Source organism: Capricornis sumatraensis, chromosome 15 (assembly GCF_032405125.1).
Source record: "Capricornis sumatraensis isolate serow.1 chromosome 15, serow.2, whole genome shotgun sequence".
Lineage (NCBI taxonomy): Eukaryota > Metazoa > Chordata > Mammalia > Artiodactyla > Bovidae > Capricornis > Capricornis sumatraensis.
Window position 1 is genome coordinate 76618960 of NC_091083.1, and position 25028 is coordinate 76643987.

The 25028-nt window shown below is 39.7% G+C and overlaps 1 protein-coding gene across 1 annotated transcript in view; it reads left to right on the forward strand.

The window, feature by feature from the left end:
* STK4 (serine/threonine kinase 4) overlaps window positions 1-25028 on the forward strand; it is a 90581-nt gene that overhangs the window by 33520 nt on the left and 32033 nt on the right. The window contains exon 10 of the mRNA XM_068987116.1: window positions 15191-15348. Within this exon, the coding sequence (XP_068843217.1) occupies window positions 15191-15348 (158 nt within the window). The remainder of the gene's footprint in view (window positions 1-15190; window positions 15349-25028) is intronic.

Sequence of the window (25028 nt, forward strand, 5' to 3'; positions counted from 1 at the left end):
TATATTTTAATCATTGCAGTCATGCTGTGTGGTTTTTCATAGCCACCTCCACCCCTTTCAGAGCAGCAGAAACTGAATTGCAAAGCGATTAAGTAACTTGCTCGTGATTACATAGTGAGCAACAGAAGAGCCAAGACTTGAGGCCAGATGCATCTGATTTCCAGGCTCACACTCTTAACCATTATGTGACCCTGGCCCTCAGCAGAGCCCCTTCATTAAGTTGTGAAGGGACAGGACCAGGGCATCTGATGGGAGGTCTCAGCTTGCCACGATCCATGCTGGCAGCTTGAGTAACTCAGCTCTCTACGTGTTTCCCCAGGATTTCCAGAGGCAGAGAGCACAAGGTTTTCTAAGGGGACCCGCCTCTGATGATTCTGTTAACATCTGAGGGATTATGTCTTGGTTGTGTATGTCTGACCACCGTAAAGAATCAGATTGCTGTTGGAGGGAGGGTTGAAGCGGGGTGTGATATGATTGCTTTATGAGAGACCCCAAGAACAACCTTTCACAACCACAAAGGTAAATCATGGCCCACCCTACTTTGAAAACCCCTGTCTGGATAAAATACCAGTTTGGGGATTTGGGTAGGCTGCTTCTGTGTGTCTGTGTCAGTGGGGTCTTTTTTTTTGCGTAATGACTGGAGAAGAGCTTTTGCCCCCATGATTTGAAGTTCACATTCCTGAGATGACTTGAGAGGGTTCTGTGTCAGTGTCCCGCTCCGCATACTTTGTTTGCACCAGTAGAGGGAGCTCTGTCATAGGTTATGAGTTTAAATGGTATTCTCACTTGTGTCCACAAATCCCCTTTCTATGGAAGGCTTCTTTCTAGATCAAGACTGTGATTTATTTATTTTAACATCTATTTTAAGTAACTAAAGCAACACTAGGGCAATGTCTTTCTTTTATTTAGGTAGGAGTTTGAATACCTCATGCTTGGCAAAGTTCAAGAGGAAAGTCGGTCAGAACATCTCAAAATAGTTTAAACTTTTCCTCTCTCTTCCCAGATTTCTTGGTAGACCTTTACCAGAACTGAGGTGTTCTTTCTGCAGCGTGGTACCATGCATATAGTTTTGAAACTATCATCTGCCAAAGTGACCCTAACAAAGTAACTGAATATATATATATTTTTTAAAAACTTAAAATTCTTCTGTAGAAACTGACTTGGGAAAAGTTATATTATGTATCATAATAAACATTAACAATGACAGTTTATAGCTTTTCTTGTGTAGCCACTTTAGTTTTCTGCTAATTTATTTCTATATTGACTTCACAAATCTAATACTTTCTTTGAGAGTAGATGTTGTCCTTTTTTTTTTTCTTTCTTTTTTTGTTACTGGTTTACAGTGGTTCTTTGTGTGTTGGATACTAATTTTTCATCAGTTATATGCACTGTAAATATTTTTTCCCAACTCGTGACTTGTGCTTTTAACTTTTCAGGCTCTTTTTTTAGAAAGCAACTCTTGTTTTCATGAAGTCACATTTGTCAGAATTTTCTTACACCATACGTTTTTTGTGCCTTCTTTAAGAAATTCTTAATAATGTATTTAAAAAAATTTAATTTTATTTGATGAATAGTTGATTTACAATGTTGTGTTAGTTCCAGGTGTATGGCAAAGTGATTCAGTTATACATACATCCATTCTTTTTCAGATTCTTTTCCTGTAGGTTACTACAGAATATTGAGTACGATTCCCTGTGCTATATATAGTAGGTCCTTGTTGATTATCTATTTTATATATAGTAGTGTGTATATGTTAATCCCAGACTCCTAATTTATCACTCTTCCCTGGTAATCAAGATGTTTACAAGGCAATGCATGGTGATCATTTCATAATTATGCAAATGTCAAATCATTATGTAATATTTTTGAAACTAAAATAATGTCATGTGCCAACAATGTTTCAACTAAAAGAAATTCTTTGCTACTCAAATGTCTTAAAAACTGTCTCCTATTTTTTTTTTCCTAAAGGTTATAAAGTTTTACCCTCCACATTTAGGACTTTAATATAGCAAATGTTTTTAAAATTTTGCAATATGAGCTATAGTCATCTAATTTTATTTCTTCCATGTGAAAGATTTGCTTTTCCCTCCATTCAGATCTTTGGTCCTGTTATCTTCTCTTTCTTGCCTATCTATGAAAAATAAATTCTCCTTCTCCTACTTGTTTTTCTTTTCAATTACAGATTACTCTTGAAATTTACATTATTCTTCCATGCAAATTTTAGTATCAGTCTGTGGAATTTTGTACAATGCCTCTGGGATTTTGACTGAATTGCATTGAATACACAGATTAATCAGGCAGAATGGCTATCTTTATGATGTTAATTCTTCCTGTTCGTGAACATAGTATATCTTCTCATCTGTTTGGCTTATATCTTTTATTCTTAGATAACTTTATGATTATATCCATAAAGATATTTTAGATCTTTTTGTTAAATTAATTTTTGTAGATTTTATTTGTTCTAATAGGTTTTATTTAATGAAGACAATCTAATTGCATTCTTAGTTTTTCCTTTTGGTCTTTATACTTAATATATTTTTCTGTCTTAGTAAGACCTCTAAAAATAGAGGTGGTAGTGGGCATTCTTGTCTGATTCCTTATCTTAAAGAAATTTCTTCCAATTATTTCCACTAAGTCATTGTAGTGGATCAAGTTAAAGAAGATTTTGTCTATTTCTAGTTTAAGAGATTTCTTTTTTCAAAATTGGGAATAAATTTTATTATTCGCTTTTTTGGTTGAACACAGCTATTCGGTTTTCTTGCTTACTAATGTATTCAGCTAACAGTTTTTTCTCAAAGTTCAGTTTTCTCTGTACCCCACAGGTTTCATATGTGGGACATTGTAAATATTTTTTCCCAGTTTGTGGTGCTTTGTGCTTATTACATATTTCTTTCTTAACTCTTGAATTATTCAGAAGTGCTTTTTAAAAACCAAATTGTATGAATTTTTTAAACTACTTATTTTTAATTTTCAGTTTCAGAGAATTATGGCTAATGAATATATTTGACCTAATATGTCAGTAATTTTTGTTAAATGTTGTTTGGGTGCCTTAGAAAGAATGTGTATTTTCAAACTGCTTGTAGGAATCTATATGTATCTGGTGGATTTGGCTTGTTAATTATCTTCAAATATAGCTATTCACAACTAATTCTTGATATTTGATCTTTTGGTTTCTGAGGGAGATATGTTAAAATTGTTACTCTGTGGTTGTGATTTGTCTATTTATTTTTGTTAATTTTGAGATTTTTATTTTTGGGGAGAGGTATTTTGTATTTTGAGGTTGCATTGCCCGATGTATATAGATTTAGAATTGTTAACTCTTCCTGAGAATTGTTGCTTTTATATTTGACTTTCATAACTTCCCTGAGATACACGTTTATCAGTTATGAACTTCCTGCCAAGCATAATGAGGAAGTTCAAGTTGAAAGTTCAGCATCTTGTCTAAAGTCACCCTAGATTGCAAGCCTTTGGCTTCTCTCTTCACTGCGTCTGGGATATAGGTCATCTTGTTAAAATTGTGAAAAGCCTGCCTTTCTTACCCTTTGACACCTATTTCTCGGATCTTCAAACCTAAGACTTTTGTGATGTTGGTGTTTTGGGTTATCAAGACTCACAACTGTGATAAGATTTTATAGCTAGCCAGATAGGTTGATTAAAGGATGATAACGCAGATGTAGTAAGATGTGCATTTAATCAAAATTGGGAATAAATTTTATTGTTCGTTTTTTTGGTTGAACACAGCTATTCAGTTTTCCTGCTTACTAATGTATGCAGCTAACATAATTTTTTCTCAAAGTTCAGTTTTCTCTGCATCCCGCAGGTTTCATATGTGGGACATTGTAAATATTTTTTCCCAGTTTGTGGTGCTTTAAGGAGGAGATGTACTCCTCCTTGACATTTGAGGAGTCTGAGTGAAGGTTATCTGGGTAGTCTTTGTAACCTTGAAGGTTTTGTACATCTGGTACATCAGCATAAAACATTACATGATTATTAACTCATGATTTTCAGTTTTTAGAAATAAATCTCAGGAGGCTTAATTTGAGATATAAGTTTGAAAGTGGTTCACTTAAGAGTTTCCTAATAAAATAATATCTAGAGGGTGTCGGTTTCTACTGATTCAGGTATTGCATCTGTCTTTAATATTGATAGAAATATGTGCTTCAGAAAATCAAGCATATCCCACAGGTTTATAAAAATGTTAATTAAAAAAAATTAGCAGTCCTCTTATTGAAAAAATTTAGTGTCCATTTTTTAAATTGACGTATGGGTATTTTACAGTGTCATGTTAGTTTCAAGTATACAGTAGAGCAAAGTGATTCAGTTATATTAATTATTAACGTATATCATTCAAAGTAATATATTGGGCACTGAAGATCATTAGTAGTAATATGAAGATAATGAAATTTTGTTATATGTGAGGTTTTTTTTGATGTATACGTGACACCACCCTTATGGCAGAAAGTGAAGAGGAACTAAAAAGCCTCTTGATGAAAGTGAAAGAGGAGAGTGAAAAAGTTGGCTTAAAGCTCAACATTCAGAAAACGAAGATCATGACACCTGGTCCCATCACTTCATGGGAAATAGATGGGGAAACAGTGGAAACAAAGGTCTATCTAATCAAGGCTATGGTTTTTCCAATGGTCATGTATGGATGTGAGAGTTGGATTGTGAAGAAAGCTGAGTGCCAAAGAATTGATGCTTTTGATCTGTGGTGTTGGAGAAGACTCTTGAGAGTCCCTTGGACTGCAAGGAGATCCAGCCAGTCCATTCTAAAGGAGATCAGTCATGGGTGTTCATTGGAAGGACTGATGTTGAAGCTGAAACTCCAGTACTTTGGCCACCTCGTGAGAAGAGTTGACTCATTGGAAAAGACTGATGCTGGGAGGGATTGGAGGCAGGAGGAGAAGGGGACAATAGAGGATGAGATGGCTGGATGGCATCACCGACTGGATGGATGTGAGTTTGAGTGAACTCTGGGAGTTGGTGATGGACAGAGAGGCCTGGCGTGCTGCAGTTCATGGGGTCGCAAAGAGTCGGACATGACTAAGCGACTGAACTGAACTGAATATGCAAGAAAACTGCTCCACCATTTCATCCTCAAGCAAGCATCTTTTCTTAAAGGAAGAGAATTTCTTCTGTTTTACTTCATCATGATCAAATAGGATATTATAATTAGGAGCTCAAATGAGAATTCTACTTCTGTACAAGAAGTATAGAAAGAATCCAAGCTTTTAAAACATATTACAAGTATTTTGTCACATAGACTGTTATTATACTTTAATAATACTTTAAAGTATCTTTGAAAATAACAAAAGACATTTTTTTTCAGAGGCAGAGATAACAAAAAAATCTTGGAGCAACTTGAGCCTGATTGGCATAAGTTTGTAGTTTAGCAGTTAATGCTTTTGTCCCAGATGAAATGACAGGCCAAAGGATGACCCCTTAAATTATGTACCTCATGTGCTAAAGATTTGACACGCAGTGGTTCTCCCTTCCAAGACTCATTGGCTATAAATGGTTTTCTTGTCCTCACTACATTCCCAAGAGATACATGGTGGCTGGTTCCTCTCCTTATCTCCGGGCTGATTAGGCCACTGATTAGGCAGAACTTGGACAACTGAATTAAAAGATTATTTCCACTGACGCAAGCCTTTTAAACTACACTCAGTGAACTAAAGGGAGGGACTGGATGATTTCTATTTGAAACTTAAATTTCTAATTGCATTCTAATCTCTTGTTGTTTTTGTTGTTCAATCTCTAAGTTGTGTCCGACTCTTTGAGACCCCGTGAACTGCAGCACACCAGGCTTCCCTGTCCATTACCATCTTCTGGAGTTTGCTCAACCTCATGTCCATTGAGTCAGTGATGCCATCCAAGAATCTCATCCTCTGTCGCCCCCTTCTCCTCCTGCCCTCAGTCTTTCCCAGCATCAGGGTCTTTTCCAGAGAGTCAGCTCTTCTCATCAGGTGGCCAAAGTATTGGTGCTTCAGCTTCAGCATCAGTCCGTCTAATGAACATTCAGGGTTGATTTCTTTTAGGATTGACTGGTTTGATCTCTTTGCTGTCCAAGGGACTCTCAAGAGTCTTCTCTTGCACCACAGTTCGAAAGCATCAATTCTTCAGCGCTCAACCTTCTTTATGGTCCAACTTTTACATCTGTACATGGAAAAACCATAATTTTGATTATAAGGACTTTTGTTGGGAAAGTGATATATCTGCTTTTTAATACGCTGTCTAGGTTTGACATAACTTTTCTTCTAAGGAACAAGCATCTTTTAATTTCAGGGCTGCAGTCATCGTCCGCAGTGATTTCAGACCACAAGAAAATAAATTCAGCCTCTGTTTCCACTTTTTCCTCATCTGTTTGCCATGAAGTGACAGGACTGAATGCCATGATCTTAGTTTTTTGAATGTTGAGTTTTAAGCCAGATTTTTCACTCTCCTCTTTCACCCTTATTAAGAGGCTCTTTAATCTCGTTGAAATAGAATTTTATTTTTTAAAGATATTTTTGCTATGGGTCATTTTTAAAGTTTTTATTGAATTTGTTACACTATTGCTTCTGTTTTACATTATGGTTTTTTGTTTGTGAGGCATGTGGGACCTTACTAAGCTCCCTGACCAGGAACTGAACCCATAGGCCCTGCATTGAAAGGTGAAATCTTAACCATTGGACCACCAGGAAGTCCCGAAATGGAATTCTAAAGCATCATGGCGTTATTAACTTACAGCAGCTCAGAACTATGTCTTGGGTAAACTGCTGTGATAGTATTATGTGATAAAAACTTTATATATTCATAGCTTCCCAGAAAGTCCTAGGTCTCATGAAGGCACCTATTGTTGTTGAGTTTCCTCATGTTAAAACCAAAAATTTTCAGGATCTTGTTGAAATGATTTTATTTCAACACCATCCGTCAGATGCTAATTTCAGAGCTACATAAGATGGAATTCTTGACTCACAGCCTATTTTCTTTCCACCTGCAGTTTTTTTTAAAGAGGACTGTTAGAACATTGCCTCCCTTGTGTGTTCTCTATCTCATTTTCTCTGACTCACATTTTAATATTTGCAAGGATGGTAAATAGGACATAAAGTACTGCAGAATTTCTTTTAAAGCTTCTTTACTACAGTGACCTTACTGTCTGATTTCAGATCCCTTCAGATTGTTTAAAACTAGCATCAGAGAATATTTGTATTCTCAAAAATACAGTCCATAAATCTTTGTCACGCACAGCATCATATGAGAGTTTCAGATAGCATTAGTGTGCTTGTGTGTACCAAAGCTAAAAGCCAAAACATGTAGTTTGGTTAGAAACGTCTCTCTCAGTAAGGGTAGGAGAAAGAAAAAGGAGTAGTGGAGGGAACATTAATTCTTGTAATCAGAGTCTTTGGTTTGAAACTTTGCTCAGAATCTTACAAACTTTATCAAGCTTTGGCAAGTTACTTCGTTTTTGGAGCCTCAGTGTCTTAGTCTGAAAAAGTGGAGCATAGAAGTTCCTATTTTGTCAGATTAAGGTGGTAAGAAATACATATTTAAAATGCTTAGCCTAGAAAAGCTTAAAAAGAGTAAGTAGTATAGTATTTGATAGTGTATGACGTGGGTTTTTGGTTTTTTTTTTAAGTATATGATGGTGTTTTTTTTTTTGGTTGGACCTTCAAAAATTCCTTCAACCAGAGCTACGTTTCTGCATTGTAATTCCTTTTCTCTTGCTAGTCGTGTTTTTTGTTTGTTTGTTTTTACTCTTGGTATTAATGGTGTTTTATAAGTGCCACTTCTGTGGCCCTGGCTTGAAGCTGACTGACCTAAAGGAAGGCCACCTGTCAGTTTCAGTAATGTTTTTAAAATGTGGAGCGGGGAGAGAACGAGAGATGAATTCTAATTCCTTGGCAACAAGGTAACAGATGTTTTGAGAATCTGTTAAGTAGTACCTCAAAACATAAGACCGTAGATTTTAGAGGCTAGATTTTGGATCCTTGTGAACCTTCCTTTTTGAAGTTTCAAAAGGTTATCTTAATATTGTGGGATTTATTACCCACTTGATTTTTTTTCCATCCCTGAAAGATAATCTCTGGCGTTCACCGAGCATTTATCAGAAGCTCCCTCTAGGGTGGGATTCACAACAGAAGAGCAGAAATCTTGGTCTTTAGACTATTCTCACAAATAATTTTTGCACAAGTAATTCAAGGTCATCCTGCCAAAGCGGAGACTAAATCCTAATTGTTTGTGCAGTTTTTCTAATTATGTCCAGATGTCGGGCTCACTTTTATCTTTGGAAACCTTCTTGATTCTTGTGGGATGAGCCAAAAAGCACAGACACGTGGTGCCTGAAAATTCGTTCAAGCCCCTCATGCCAGACCACATATTAGGATATGAAAGTACTGGATCTCAGTGTGACGTGGCTGAAGGGCTCAAGGCCTATATTTTGGGGAAGATAAGGTGCTGCTCCACTAGAGTTAAGTTGGTAAAGGAAAGCCAAGAGTAGCCATTGGGGGAAAAATCTATTTTCCAAAAGAGGGTAGTTGTAATGAAGATCAAAGGGAAAAGTCCAAAAGATATACTTTGGCTCTTATGTCTAAGAGGCCGATAAATCAGTTTTGATCAGTTAGGGGAATATATTTTCCTGGTGCTCAAAGCTTTCCGACCTGCTTACCCTTGTTCAGTAAGAAGATGGAGATGCATTATGATCAAATTAAATGGTCCCAAAGAAAAAGTAGATGATTCTCTTAAAAGTTTATGCTCTAAAAAAGATCAACTTGGAACCAGTATTTGTTAAAAAGGAATATTTAATCTCGACCAAAAAATATTTATTAGGTCTTCACTATGTGCCCTTACTGTGTAGTGTACAAAAAACCAAATGAGACGTTTGCTGCCAACCAGGAATTTGTAGGTTGAAAGGGGATGATGACGTTTGTCATTATCGTTATCTAACATGTATAGAGTGCCTACTATATTCTTACCGTTCTTTCTAATTCCTTATATATCTGGAGCTTTACCCTAGGTGCTTCTCATAGTGGTATTTATGGTGACGTCACTTTGTTAAGGAGGACCTTTGCAGAGGCAAGTAGTAATGTTAAGCCAAATACTGGATAAGTAATTCAGAAAAGTGTTAAAGGATTTGTGAGAACTTAGACATACAGAGAGATGGGAGGATGATATTCCATGCAGGTGCAGACTCAGAAAGGATGGGGTGTGTTACATATTAAACATTCAGTTTGGCTGAAGTGGGTGGGTGTTGCCTAGATTCTGGAGGACCTTGAATGCCAGATTAAGAAGTTTGAACTTAATCTTGTTGGTAATAGGGTAGTACAAAGACATTTTGATCGGAAAAGTGATATAGCAAATGGTTTTTTTAAAAAGAAATTCAGTTGGATGATATGGAGTTTGAAAAAAACTAGGAACAATGAGACCAATTAGGAAATTGTTGCAATAACCACAGTATGGATCATTCTCATCTGTGAACCTTTTGTATCTTTTTGGGTATGCCGCCTCTATTGCTTTAGTCAGTAACACCTTGAAATCTGGGTTTAGATCTCTTTGAATAGATATATGGTAGCATACTAGACTTAAAGAACCAGAGCATCATTGCCCAGAAGTCAGTTTACATAGAGGCAATTACCAAAACTGGTTCCTAGAAGAGTTATTTGGGTTGGACTCCAGGGAACCTTGTAACTTATCATTCTGGCAATTCTTAGTGGTTTCAAAGAACGTTCAAAGGAATATGGCCACATACAAAAACTTGGATAATAACTTGTGCCATTAGATGGGTTAATACATGTAAAGCACTTAGGTGCCCCAGTCTTGAAACCAAAAACCACACACATAATGGAAGTTAGATTAAAAAACAAAACAATAACCCTATGATAAGGTATATTATTCCATGCTAGAAGAAAACATTTGAGAGATTACTTGAGTTGTTTTCATGTAAATATTCGTGCATGAAACAGAGAAGAAAATGTAGAGTTTTTCCAGTTCTGTAGTTTAGACCAGGTAGAAAAGAGTGACTATAGAAATTAAGGAAAAAGTATATTGACCATCGTGGTTTACTTAATGACAGTCTTAAACATGAACATTTTAAACGGAAGGGCATGAAGTTTAATGTCTAATAGATGGCCATTCCAAAGGAAAAGAAGGGCCTCAGTCTTTGTTCAAGCTTCTTCCCAGCTATGACTGCCTTGGCATTGTGTTATAGTTCATATAAATCCAGAAATGTAAGTAAATAGAGAAAAGGGGTCCTTCTGTTCTTTTAATTGAGTTATTGATATAGAATCCACTCATTTAAAGTGTATAGTTCAGTGAACTGTACACTTTGAGTCTATAATTTTTATGGACTCACCATGGTCTAATTTTTTAAATTTTATTATTTTTTAATTGAGATATAATTCACATATAAAATTCACCATTTTAAGGTTACAGTTCTGTGGTTTTAAGAATGTTTTAGCACGGTTGTGCAGTCATAACCACTGTTGAATTCCATACATTTTTATTATCCCCTGAACCAATATCCTGTTAGCAGTCACTTCTTGTTACCCTTTTCCCCCATCCCAAGGCAACCATTGATATGCTTTCTGTCTCTTAAGGATTTGGCTATTCTGAAAATGGAGAAGGCAATGGCAGCCCACTCCAGTACTCTTGCCTGGAAAATGCCATGGATGGAGGAGCCTGGTGGGCTGCAGTCCATTGGGTTGCTAAGGGTTGGACAGGACTGAGCGACTTCACTTTCACTTTTCACTTTCATGCACTGGAGAAGGAAACGGCAACCCACTCCAGTGTTGTTGCCTGGAGAATCCCAGGGACGGGGGAGCCTGGTGGGCTGCCATCTATGGGGTCGCACAGAGTCAGACACGACTGAAGCGACTTAGCAGCAGCAGCAGCATTCTGAAAATGTTATATAAATGGAATCATGCAAAACGCAGACTTTGTATCTGGCTTCTTTCACTTAGTTTACGTGTTCAGGGTTCGTCAATGTTGTAGCATATATCAATAGTTCATTCCTTTTCATAGCTAAATAATATTCCATTTGTATGGATATACCTGATTTTGTTCAAAATCTAATTTTTGAACATTTTGATCACCCTCTAAAGAAACTCTGTACCCATCAATACTCACTGCCCCAATAACCCTAGGCAACTGCTAATCTACTTTTTGTCTCTACAAATTTGCTTATTCTGAACATTTCATTTGAATGGAATCATAGACTGTGATTTTTTTGTGACTGGCTCCTTTCATTCAGCATCCTGTTTTCAGGGTTCCTCTATGTTGTACCATGTGTCTATTTCTTTTTTATCTCCAAATAATACTGTATCTGTATATAGATGTCACATTTTATTATTTCCTTCATCAGCTGATGATTTTTGGATTGTTGTGTCCTTCTGCTTTTACATAGCATTTTTCAAAGAAAACTAAATATAAGATACAGTTGCTTGTGAATTTGCCCTTTTGTGGACTTTGACAGATTATCCATTTAGCTTACCAGGTGCTGCTTACAAAGAGAAACGGGCCAGTCATAATGTAGGAATTCAGGCTTTCTTCGCATCAGATGAAAGAATCAGAGCAAGACATGGCTATTTTCCAAGTTTGACTTTTCTATTGAGTCCATTCTCCCAGTGGCTTCAGGTTTCTGGTATTATCATTCAGTGGAACGTCTTCATTTCCTGGGATACACCTGAGAAAAATACCACAGCTCACACTGAAACACAAAGCCCCCCAGCTGGCAGAAGCCCTGGGGACAGCATTGTCTTGGGGACAGCGTTGTCTTGAGTCAGCGGGGAGCAGTTCTCTGACACCGTTCAGTGTCGTCAGGCTGTTGTCCAGCATGCCTGATGGTCTCACTCAGGAGTGCTGAAAGAAGAGTCCAGAGATAAGGTTACTGGGAAAATTCCATTCCCCTAGTCTTTCTGCACTCAGCCTAGTGGCAGTTCGGACATGTCAAGAATTTTCATTTTGATTTTAGAGCATTTTGCAATATGAGAGGCAGCCTTGAAGCCTGATGATCAGGGTTCAGATCCTATCCTTGTATAACCTTAGGCAGATTTCTCAGCTAGAAATTGGAAATGATAGTGGTGGTGATGGTGGTTTAGTTCCTAAGTTGTGTCCGACTCTTCTGACCCCATGGTCTAGCCCGCTAGGCTCTTCTGTCCATGGGATTTCCCACGCACAAATACTGGAGTGGGTTGCCAGTTCCTTCTCCAGGGGATCTTTCCGACCTGGGTTCTCAAAACATGGGAAGACAAAGGGAAACGATACATCCTGTCGCACTTGGTAGGTGCCGACAAGGGCATCTTCCCTCCCACTTTATTTACATGGTGTTTCTGAAGCTTGGATGGCAACATCCTGTGGAAGCATCAAGCCAAGGGCCTGAAACTTAGAAAGCATTCAGTCAATGTTAGTTGCATTTGAACCTCAGTTCCTGAAGTCTGTAATTCCTCTTGTAGGTATAGTTCGATGTATGGGGGGTATGATGGAAAGAGATGGAGACAGATCTCAGATACTGAATCAGTCAGTTTTTGCTGTGTAACAAACCACCTCAAAACCTTAGTGATCAGCTGGGGCTGACTTCTGAAGGCTTCATCTAAGACCATGTTGTAGAGGCTTCTCTCTGCTTCCAAGTTTTAAATACATCGCATTTACACATGTTTTCTTCTAGTACTTATGGTTTCCATTTTTATAATTAGAGCTCTTTTTCATTTGGAGTTTTCCTGGTTGAAGATAGGAGATGTGGTTAAAATATAGTCTTTCCCTAAACAGCTGTCCGGTTGTTTGATACACATTTAGGCTTTCTGCCTTGTTCTGGTTATTCTATTCTCTTCAGCTGGTCTGAACCAGTGTGTTTTTTTGTTTTTTCTGGTTGTTTGTTTTTTGCTGCACTGTTTGGCCTACAGAATCTTAGTTCCCCTGACCAGAGAAGAAATCCATCCCCCCTGCATTAGAAGCACTGAGTCTTAACCACTGGACCACCAAGGCAGTTCCAAGATATTTTGTATAAAAGTACACTGCGCACTGCCTGTGTCAGCCGCCTGTAGCACTGTCACAGCTGCTTGGTTCAAAGAGGCCCTCAGAACACCCATTTTTATTTGTAGGATCATGGGTAGACTTGCTACAGAGTCGTCTGAGCCAAACTTCTCCTCTGGTGATCTCCATAGGAAAGGACTGATCAAAAGGACTTTATGTCCTAACTTGTTGGAAAATCCAAAACACCCCCATTTTCACAAGTTTTATTTTGTTGCAGTTCCTTCAGAACTATATTAAATTTAACTTTACAAGTGTGTAAAAAATTAACTTAAAAAGTAAATGTAAAAACCACTTAACATCATGCCTAGAACAGACAAAATAGATATTGAACACGACTATTGACTGGTCCCAGCAAATATCGTGTTTAATCCCTAGTAAATGAAGGGACAACAATGAAGTAAGCTACTGGCAGCACCTAGAAGTGGGCAAATCTGGGATTGACTGCTGTTGAACTTGGCAATGGTGATGGTAAGTAAGACAAACATCTGAGAGGCAGTCAGGATGCTGGCTTAAAACTGGGACTGACCAGATGTCAGGAAATAAGACTGCAAGGAACGAGGGTGCTTGGAGAGAAACATGTGCTGTTCTTTATGTTCTGGGCCCCTACCTGTTCACTTCTTATAGCTCTGAACCTTCTAGTCTCTTTTCCTGGTTACTGGGGGAAAAGGCAGTATAAATCCACATGCAAAGTACTGGAGAAAAAAATACAAGCTTCTCTACTTCCCAGTATTAGATTGCTGTGAAATAAGTACACCTTCAGCTAAGTACGTTTTTAAGTCATTCCGGGTAAAGTTGCTCTTTCTGCAGTTGTTACTAGTTCCAGTGAGTAACTGCTGTATTCTGCTCTCATATGGTAACTGCTGTTACATAACCACTGGTTCTACTCTGTAGCCGCCCTGCTGTGGGACTGCTAACCTAAGTCCTTCGACCAGTCTTCCCCAACCACCTGTCTTACAAGATCTTGCCATCTCCTGGGCATGTAACTCTTACAGTCAACTTTATCTGTTTAATATCCTATACAATCTTCTTAACAGAGTGAAGTGAGTCAGAAAGAGAAAAACAAATATCGTATATTAACACATGTATATGGAATCTAGAAAAACGGTACTGAGGAACCTGTTTGCAGCACAGGGATAGAGCTGCAGATGTAGATAACGGGTTTGTGGACACAGTCGGGGGAGCAGAAGGTGGGGCCGATTGCGAGAGTAGCAGGGAAACGTCTGCGTCCCCATGTGTAAAGCAGAGAGCTGCGGGAGCTGCTGCATAGCACGGGGGCTCCACCCAGCGCCCTGTGACAACCTCGAGGAGGGATGGGGTTCAAGAGGGCGGGGTATGTGTACACTTAGGTCTGAGTCACTGTTACATGGCAGAAACCAACACAGCACTGTAAAGCAATTATCCTCCAATTAAAAATAAATTAAAAAAAAAACTTTGGATCAAGGAAAAAATATTTAAAAGAATTCAGTAAAATCACCTATAATCCTGCTATCAGAGATAAATCCTATTAACATTTTAGTCATATTTTTTCTAGTTGTGTTTTTTCCCCTATGTATATAATTTTACCGAGTTGAGATTGTACTATATATATAATATTGTATCTTTATTTTTCCTCCTTAACTTTATCATAAGCCATTTGTAAACAGTGTTTTAAAAGTTACATAATATTTTGTGAAGTGGATTGTGACATACTTGGACTTTCTTTTTCAGACCTGTTTTTCTCATTTGTCAAATTAGATCATGAGATTGCCAAGGGAGATCAATCAGTCTGTGGTGTCATCCCCTGTCCTGACTCTAATGCCTATGGTGCATATTATATATGTAGATAATTAATAAATATTTTGGCTTGTGCTCCTCTTTTCAGTCTAAATGTTATAGAAACTCTTTGCTATCAGGGATCCGAAAACTATGACTTGCAGCTGACTCAGATTCATTGCATCACCAAGTCTTTCCATTTAGAAAAAGGGACCCAGAGGGGGCCATGAATCCTCTGAAATCCTATGGAACGTATTATGAATGAGAATTTTTTGGGTGTATTTTCCTATACTTTTCACTAGAACATTAAAGGATTATTTAACAAAAAGCCACTGATTCCATAACAGTAGCCCACCTGGAGACAGATCCATTTACTAAACTTGCCTGAAATCTGAGAGAGTATATTTCACCTTGTATTTGTCTTGGTTTTCAGGAAGGGACGAGACCATGCAGCCTGCCAGACCGTCGTTCCTTGAATACTTTGAACAAAAAGAAAAGGAAAATCAGATCAACAGCTTTGGCAAGAGTGTCCCTGGCCCATTGCAGAACTCTTCAGATTGGAAAGTTCCCCAGGATGGAGACTATGAGTTCGTAAGTAGAGTTGGAAGCAGATGGTCATGTCTGCTGGGGAAAGCTGTTTGAAAGATCACACATCCAATTCTGTTGTTTCTCTCAAAGTGCAAAGTGCTTGAGCATTTTCTTGTGTAGCTCACACCTCCTCTAAATGGCCCTGGCAGCAGCTCCGGTCCTGATGGCCTCCAGGGTCTTGAGACAACATTTTGACTGACATTTGAGCCGTTCCGAGGACCCCCAATTAGTGGCACCATTTTTTGTGACCATCCAAAGCAGCTTTAATAATTATTTCCTCACTTGCCATTTTTCCTTTATTTGAGTTTGAAATTGTTAACAGTAAAAGAAATACTCAGTCATCCGATGAAGATGCACTGTCTTTCATAGTCTATCTGGGCTTGTGATTTTATATTTAAGAATTAGACTGGAGGGAAATTAGTGCTGCTTTATTGTGTCTTTGTTGTTTGGTTAACCACTATCTTAATATTAGGCTGTCTGAGAGGATTATTCTGAATTTTGTCTGAGGATGAATATTAAATCATTCCAAAGTTTCCTATGAAAAACTGGGTGTGTTTTTCCTTTTTGTGCTGTGGAACATTCTCCTTTAACCACAGACACTTGTTAATGTTTGCAGAGATTTAGTGAGTAGAGTCAGTAAAAAAAAAATGGAAAAAAATAAGCTAACGGGTCTGCATTCCTTTTCTAGAACTTTCTCTTTAGGATTATTTAGTTTTTATATTTGTCAATTCTATCATAATTTTGTTGTTGTTTATAAGAGCTTAGTTTGGGCATTCTGTTTGGACTTGGGGAGACTTTCCAGTCCTGGCTTTCTCCTGCCTTCCTAATTGGCCCAGAGGAAATGGTGTCATTCTTCTATAACATAGTTTCTGCTTTTGTAGAGTAGCAGGAATGTCAACGTTTATACAACTAAGGATAACAATCTTCTGAGGTCCAGAATAACTCACCTGAAGTTACTTAGCCTATTAGTCCCTGAACCCATGTTAGGACCCAGGTTCCTTTGTTTTTATCATCTGTTTGTTTATTCACTGATTGACTCGTCATCTGCTGTTATCATCTATTTTTTCATTCATTTATTTATTAGCTCTTCGGGTACCAGTATGTGCCTGACACTTTGCTAAGGGTGTAGGGGTGAACAGAACCATCAGAAACCCATTCCTCATGGAGGTTCATTTTAGAAGAAGAAAAATAAGAACGTAAAATAGTGTGTCTGATAGTGATAAGTGTTGTAGAAGGTATGGAGCAGGAGAGAGATTGGTGGGGAAGGGAAGGGGAAAAGCAGGGGGAGGGGACTGTGTGTGAGTGTGTGTGAATATGTCGCAGTTTTAAATAAGGAGTTGAGGAAGGTCTCATTGGTAAGAAGATAAGAGACTGAGCTTTGTGACCATCCAGAGTGGCTGGAATAGCAAGTGTAAAGTCCCGAGGCAGCGATTTGCTTAGTGTGTTGGCAGAATAGTGAAGTGAATGGTAATGTCTGGAATGGCATCAAGGGGACATGCTGTAGCAGGAAATGAGATCGGGTATAACGAGTCAAATAACATAGGGCTTTTTGTGTAATAATAACAACTTCAGCTTTTACTCTGAGTAAAATGGAAAGCTACTGGCAAGATGTGACTTGATCCTGCTTATGTTTTGAAATTATTATATTGGTTGCTATATTGATACACTATAGGAAAGCTAGATTTGGTGAACACAAGTGTACCTGTTAAACCAAAGAGGTCTGTCTGCTGCCACTTCTCTCTTCTAGGTCTTTGGCAGTCATGGTTTTCCACCGTGTCAGGACTCAGCTTCAGAATCCTTCTTAAGACAGTGTTCCAGGCTGCCGTCATTAATTAGAGTAGACCCAGGAGTCGTGAATCATCAGGTTTGCTATTCCACCTTGCCTCTGCAGTTGTCTTAGACGTCTTTGAAAGGACTGATTTTTTCAGTGAGTGAAACAGTTTCCAGGTGCCAAATCACATCACCGTTGTGACAGGATGTTTGAGCATCCTCAGATCAGTAGTCTCCAGGTCTAGTTAGTGATCCTGAGATTCCGGTCACTTCAGTCATTAATTTGGGATCCGCAGTTCCTGTGTTTGAAGAACTCATCCCTCTCTGCTATCGTTTTCCCAAACTCAGATCACTGGCAGAGAATTTATTTGGACAGGCAAGCTACTTATGCACAGGGCTTTAGTAGGTCTTTAGAGAAGGAGAGCTTTTTATTGATGAAGCAGATGACTACTGGGGTGAGTGTGCCTATGAGCACAGTGACTAAACTCGATCAGAACGTTGCCCAACGTGTATTCTTCCCGGCTGGTGCAGGAGGAAAGTTCTGAGACCTACCAGAAGTTATTACCTGGCATCATCCAGCTCACATACCTTTCTGTGTGCCCTATGCAGTGTTTGGAGAAGGCAGTGGCACCCCACTCCAGTACTCTTGCCTGGAAAATCCTATGGATAGAGGAGCCTGGTGGGCTGCAGTCCATGGGGTCGCTACAAGTCGGATACAACTGAGCGACTTCACTTTCACTTTTCACTTTCATGCATTGGAGAAGGAAATGGCAACCCACTCCAGTGTTCTTGCCTAGAGAACCCCAGGGATGGGGGAGCCTGGTGGGCTGCCGTCTATGGGGTTGCACAGAGTCGGACATGACTGAAGTGACTTAGCAGCATGCAGTGTTTAAACATTTTAAGTTAGTTGCCTATGTTTGAAAATTGAGAGCTTCTACATAAAATGTTGGAACTCCAGCTTATTTTGAAAATTTGGAAGAGCTGACCATAAAAGACCTATGCCGGGGTCCAGCCCCGGTGAATCCAGGGTGATTCGAAGGGGAGATGGATAGGCGAGGAAAACTTACTTATTTAGAGATATAAGATTAGATTAGGAAGAAATAGTATCGAGACAAGAGGTTTGCACCATCTATGTTAGGCCACCGGCGCCCACTTGAATATCGAAGGGTGCCCTGCCTTAGGCTCCCTTTCGCGTGGGTCTTAGCAGCCAGGGCAAGTAAGTAGACACGGTGAGCCTCCCCACTTCAGATGGGAATTCAGCCAAAAAAGGGGAGAAAAGAACAACATGGGGAAGCCCAGCATCGGTGCAAGACTCCAAAAACTATTTTTCAAAATCAGCTTATATACCCCAAGTCGTACATAAAGAAATAATGGAATATGCAGAGTTATGCAGGGGCAGCAGTCCTGACCCTCATTGAGACAAACAAGGCTTTCTTTTTGCATACCCTCTCGTATACAAAAGGTCTCAGGTGGTTTACATTATCTTCTGGCCAAGAGGCCTGTTAACAGTTTTATGGCTCTCTTCCTGGATAATTGTCTATCAACCAGAAAACTCCTTTTCCCTAGAAGTGTTTTTTCTTTACTCTGCATCAGCCTCAAAGTACTAAATAAAGTTACATTCCTGTAGAACAAAGGTGCAGTAGGTTGTAACAAAGAAAGTACTTAACTCAAAGATCTAATGTTGCTCATACCAGGTCTACTACCTGTTTTTCTATATACCAACTATCTCTACAAATAAAAGATATGAAAATTTGGCAGCAAGTATTGGCTCAACAAATGAAACCGTTAATCAGTCCTATTCTAATGATTTTGACTCCTCGGAAGCCCCTACATTCCTAGGACGTTCTAAGCTTCCTGTGCCTCCTGCGGTCAGGATGCCTCAAACAATTACATGCGCAGCTGTACGAGTCCTACAGGCAGGCTAGAAAGCCATCAGAGGGGTTTTTGGATTGAAACACTCGTATTATGCCCAGGAGATTTATTATCTAAAAGCTCTAATTTTTTCCAGAAAAAGGTGGTGTGGGGACAGCCCCGTGTTAATGACAGAAGAGTAGGTGGAAAGCATAACACAGTAAAGCAGGCAGACTCTGGTCTTGGGGGGTGGATGCTCAGGAAATTCCGGGGGGAACCCCTGAAGCCTGATCACGTCCTTGTGTTTTGTCAGGCTTTCTTCCGCATGACCTTGTCATGGGTGGGATTCCTCACGCTGGCCCCCGGCAGACCTACATTAAAAAAATTTTTTTTTTTAATTAACTTTTTGGTTGTCCTGAGACTTCCTTGCTGTGCAGGCTTTTCTCTAGTTGTGGCAAGCAGGGGCTACTCTCTAGCTGCAGTGCGCAGGCATTGCCGTGGCTTCGCTTGTTGCCAAGCACGGGCTCCAGGGCACCTGGACTTCAGTGGTTGTGGCTCCCAGGCTCTAGAGCACAGACTCAGTAGTTGTGATGCACGGGCTCATCTGCTTCAAGGCTTGTGGGATCTTCCCAGATCAGGGATAGGACCTATGTTTCCTAAACTTGCAGGGGGACTCTTTACCACTAAGCCACCAGGAAAACCCCCAGACCTACATTTTTTAAAAAACGTGGTTTTTTTTGCATTTTTGGCTGCACTGAGTCTTTGTGGCTGCATGCAGGCTTTCTCTAGTTGTGGCGAGTGGGCTTCTCGTTGTGGTGGCTTCTTTTGTTGTGGAGCACAGGCTTTGGTAGCTGTGGCTTTGGGCCCCTAGAGAGTGGACTCAGTAGTTGTGCTGCAGTGAAGAGTTTGCATGCTCCAAGACATGTGGGATCTTCCAGGACCAAGGATAGAACCATGTCCCCTGTGTGGGCAGGTGGGTTCTTAACCACTGGACCACCAAGGAAGTCCAAGAGACCCTTTCTAAAAATTAATTAATTAATTTTCATTGGAGGCTAATTACTTTACAGTATTGTGGTGGTTTTTGCCATACATTGACATGAATCAGCCACGGGTGCCCATGTGTTCCCCATTCTGAACCCCCCTCCCACCCAATCCCTCTGGGTTGTCCCAGAGCACCAGCTTTGAGTGCCCTGCTTCATGCATCAAACTTGTACTGGTCATCTCTTTTACTTATGGTAATATACATGTTTCAATGCTGTTCTGTCAAATCATCCCACCCTCACCTTCTCCCACATAGTGCAAAAGTCTGTTCTTTATATCTGTGTCTCTTTGCTGTCTTGCGTATAGGGTTGTCATTACCGTCTTTTTAAATTCCGTATGTATGCGTTGGTGTGTTGGTGTTTGTATTGGTGAATTGGTTTTGATGTTGCTGTTTCTCTTTCTGACTCACTTCACTCTAAGCAATAGGCTCCGGTTTCATCCACCTCATTAGAACTGACTCAGATGCGTTCTTTTTTAGAGCCAAGATCCATTTTTGATTGATAGGTTGTCTGGAGCTGAGTAGAAGCTGGTCTCTTCAGATCTGACCACTCCAGAGTAGAAGCTGGTCTCTTCAGATCTGACCACCCCAGTCCTCCTCAAGATACTATCGACTTCATTCACTTGTATTAAGTTTCTGACCTGTCTGGCGTCTGAGCCATTTGATTTGGGGACTCCCTGGTCTAAATCATTTGGATTTGTATGTGTCCACATTGTGTCTGAGTCATCCCATCCTGACATAAAAAATTTTATTCTAATGTTACCTTGAAAATTTCAAGAGAATTCCCTTCTAAGAGAATTTCAGACTAAGCAGTGAGAGAAAATTGAGGTAGGATGTACTTGAGCTGGGCTTCCCTGCTGGCCCAGATGGTAAAGACTCTACCTGCAGTGCAGGAGACTTGGGTTCGATCCCTGGGTTGGGAAGATCCCCTGGAGAAGGGAATGGCTCCTCACTCCAGTATTCTTACCTGAAGAATTCCATGGACAGAGGAGCCTGGTGGGCTACAATCCATGGGGTCACAGAGAGTCAGACACAACTGAGTGACTACCACTTCTTCTTCCATACATAAGCTACTACACCAAAACTTGCCAAAGATCAGATGAAAACTATTCTTAATGCCTCAGTACTCTTGCTGTATGGCCTGAATCCCAAATCAAGTACTTAATAGTCTAAGTAATCAGGTACTTAGTCTAAGTAATAATAGTCCTCTGTCCATGGAATTCTCCAGGCAAGAATACTGGCATGGGTTGCCATTCCCTTCTCCAGGGGATCTTCCCAACCCAGAGATCAAACCCAGGTCACCTGCATGAGGCAGATCCTTTACCATCTGAGCCACCAGGGAAGCCCAGTAGTCTAAAATAGTGTTTCTCAAAGTGCAATTCCCAGACAAGCAGTGTCAGCATCACCTGGAAACTTGCTGGAAATGCAGCTTCTCAGACCCCACCCCAGACACACTGAGAGGCTCTGGGGACAGCACCCGTTAATCTGTGTTTTAACCTACCTTATGCATGATCCTAACCTGCTAAGTTCATATAAATTTCTTCTTTCTTCCCTACCGAAAGTCACTCAGTCGTGTCCAACCCTTTGCGACCCCATGGACTATACAGTCCGTGGAATTCTCCAGGCCAGAATACTGGAGTGGGTAGCCTTTCCCTTCTCCAGGGGATGTTCCCAACCCAGGGATCGAACCCAGGTCTCCCTCATTGTAGGTGGATTCTTTACCAGCTGAGCCACCTTCTTTCCTACTATGTGCTATAAAAATTCAGAAATCAGGATGAATCCATATTTTAACAACGTTGCATGATTTTTAAATTTCCTTTCTACTCCCCTTTTGAGTCTCCTGTACTCTTACTGGAGGAACCTAAAATCAGAGAAATGTATGTGTGGAAGTGACATCTGGCAGGGACTTCCCTAGTGGTCCACTGGCTGAGACTCTGTGCTTCCAGTGCAGGAGTCTGGGTTCAATCCCTGGTCAGGGAACTAGATCCCATGTGCTGCAGTTAAGAGTTCACATGTCGCAACCAAGACCCAGTGCAGCCAAATAAATAAATGGTTTAGAAAAGGAAATATTAAATGACATCTGGCAAAGAAAGAGCCCATCCATTGAGTGAAGAAAGTGTTCTGAGTAACCTCACTAAGCTTAGAGAGAGGGGTATGTGTCAGACAAGCTGCCATGTTCCCCTTAATGGTCTTTCAGAGGTTTTCTGATTTCCCAGCAGGCAGTATTTAGTTATAAAGAAGATATTCTCTTTCTTCCTGTGAAGGCAATTGCTATTTTGAAATGAATTTTTTTGCCCAGACATGGCAAATGGGAAGTAATTTAATCAGTCAAAAGTGGCAGAATTTGATACTGACAAAAAAACTTATTTTCATCTGCAACTGAATTCTTGTTGCATTTTTTAAATTGAATTGCCTTGTTTCCTATGCTGAAAAAACAACAATTTCCTTTAATTTTTGAGACATAATAGTGATTAAAGTATAAATAAAATGTACTTGTAAATGCAATATTCTCTAAAATTTGTATTTTATAGTCTGTAAACACATGCGTTTTTGGAAATGAATGTTGCTTTTATGAGAATTCAAACTCTTCCATTTGCCATCATAAAAGCCACAAAAAGCTGTCAACTTAAACCCGGTTTGGCTCATGGACCTTCCAAAAACACACTGTAGTATTTTCGTCTAAGGAGGCTCAATACCAAGGTGGGTGAACAAGACAGAGCAGCCCTAGGCTCTCCTGGACTTGACTGTGGTGAGGGGAACAGACATGAAGTCAGATAATCTACCAGTTCAGATAACAGTGGCTATTATTGTTTTAAAGGAGCACAGTAAGAGAGAGTGTAAGAGAAGGCCTTGCAGAGGACAGAGCTGAGAAAGACACCTGTGTCTATATAGGAATTTTTGTGTGTAATAATAAAATGCAGAATAATGCAAACAGTGTGATATTATTTGTATACATTTTTTGAAAACCACAAACCATGCTACATAACATGCAACTGTATAGGTAGAAAAGGATATGAAACTACTTGGTAAGAGTCACTACATTTGAGGAGAAGAACTTCAGTTTTAACTGTTTCTACAGTGAGAATGTATTGCCATAGTAACATATTGCGTGCTTAAATTTAAAAAATAGAGTGAGATATGTCTTTTAAAAATTCTTCCTGGTTTTAGTCTAAATGGAGTTAGCCAGAGCTTCCACAGACCTAGATGAACCACGGTACTTTTCAATCTTAGTAACTTTGCAAAGATTGCTGATTATCAGCTCTTGGTATATAAGGTCTAAGAGTAAGTTTCCTATTTATTCAAATAGTGTTTCCAGATTTCTTACGACTTATTCTTTTAAAAAAGAGTTGATAGTAACTGGACCCCACATACTCATTCAGTCTGTGTACACTGAGTCCTCTATGTGTGAGTAGCCAAGACTGTAAGATCCTTGATGGCTGGGAATTTTATTTATCTTCATATTCCTAACACCTAGCAATCACCTAGCTTATAGTTAGTATAGACTTTTCAGTTAACCTCAGAGATAATCTCTGAATTAATTGATTCCCTTAACTCTTAAAAATTAGTAACAGTAATAATTCTTTAATGCCATTAGTTAATTGAATTAATTCAACAAATATAGTCATTACCCTGAGAAAGCACATAGTGTAGCTTAAAAAGGTGATCAAATAATTTCAATACCTTGTGCAAATAATAGCTTACATTCCTTGAGAACTTACTGTGTGCCAGGCATAGGTCTAAGGTCCTTTATAAACATTAGCTCAGTTCTCATAACCATTCCAGGTGGTAGGCAATATTATTGCCATTTTATGGATGAGAACACTGAGGCTTAAAGGGAGTAAGTCATTGATGAAAGTTGTACAGATCGTAAGTGGCCGAGCAAGGATTCAGCTCCAGAGCCTGTCCTCTTAACCTTCTTTTGGCCTCTCTCTAGGCTCTTCTGGTAAATTCTGTTCATAGTTCAGTTCAGTCCAGTCGCTCATTCGTGTCCGACTTTGTGACCCCATGAACCGCAGCACGCCAGGCCTCCCTGTCCATCACCAACTCCCGGAGTTTACCCAAACTCATGTCCATTGAGTCGGTGATGCCATCCAACCATCTCATCGTCTGTCATCCCCTTCTCCTCCTGCCTTCAATCTTTCTCAATATCAGGCAGGGTCTTTTCAAATGAGTCAGCTCTTTGCATCAGGCAGCCAAAGTATTGGAGTTTCAGCTTCAACATCAGTCCTTCAATGAGTACCCAGGACTGATTTCCTTTAGGATGGACTGGTTGGATCTCCTTGCAGTCCAAGGGACTCTGTTCATAAAGTACTTATAAAAAAATGCTGTAGGAGCCCAGAAGAGGGAGCAAGAACCTCAGGAAAAAGAACCCCAAGGAAATCAAGAAATCTCATCTGAAGTGTGTTTTGAAAGATGAATAGAAATTCTGCAGCTGGAGGAGGGAGAGGGCCCTGCAGGCTGAGACACACGGAGAGGGAGGGAAGTGTGTGTGTGTGGAGGCAGAAGGGGTGTGGAATGGACAGAAGTCATAAGTCGTGGTGTTCGGAACGTGGGTGTGGATGTGTGAGGAAGGGGGCACGAGGCAATGGTGTGCCCTTCAGGTGAAGTAAATTAGTTCCCAGTGTGCCCCCTTTTTGTTTTTCTGGAAATAGTTAGCACCTTCTTAGATGTTTTTTCCTTGATATATCAGAGAAAATTAAAAATAGAATCCAGTGCAGCACAAAGAGCTAACAGCCCTCTGATGTTGTCTGATAATGGGTCCAGCAGGATACAAAACCACCAGACTGTTAATTCAAAATTAATTTGATCAGCAGAACCTGAACAAGATTGACTGTTTGGATTCTGTGCATAGTTATAAACCATTTGGATGGCTTGCTGTGGTAGTGAAGGATACATTTTAGCCCTGACTTTTTCCCTGGAGGGTGACACAAACCTCTGATTTTATGAGACTATCTTAAGCATTCTTTCCTGGATCAGGCCTTCAAATCAGATTGTTAAGTAGAGATTTCTTTGGGCTTTTATT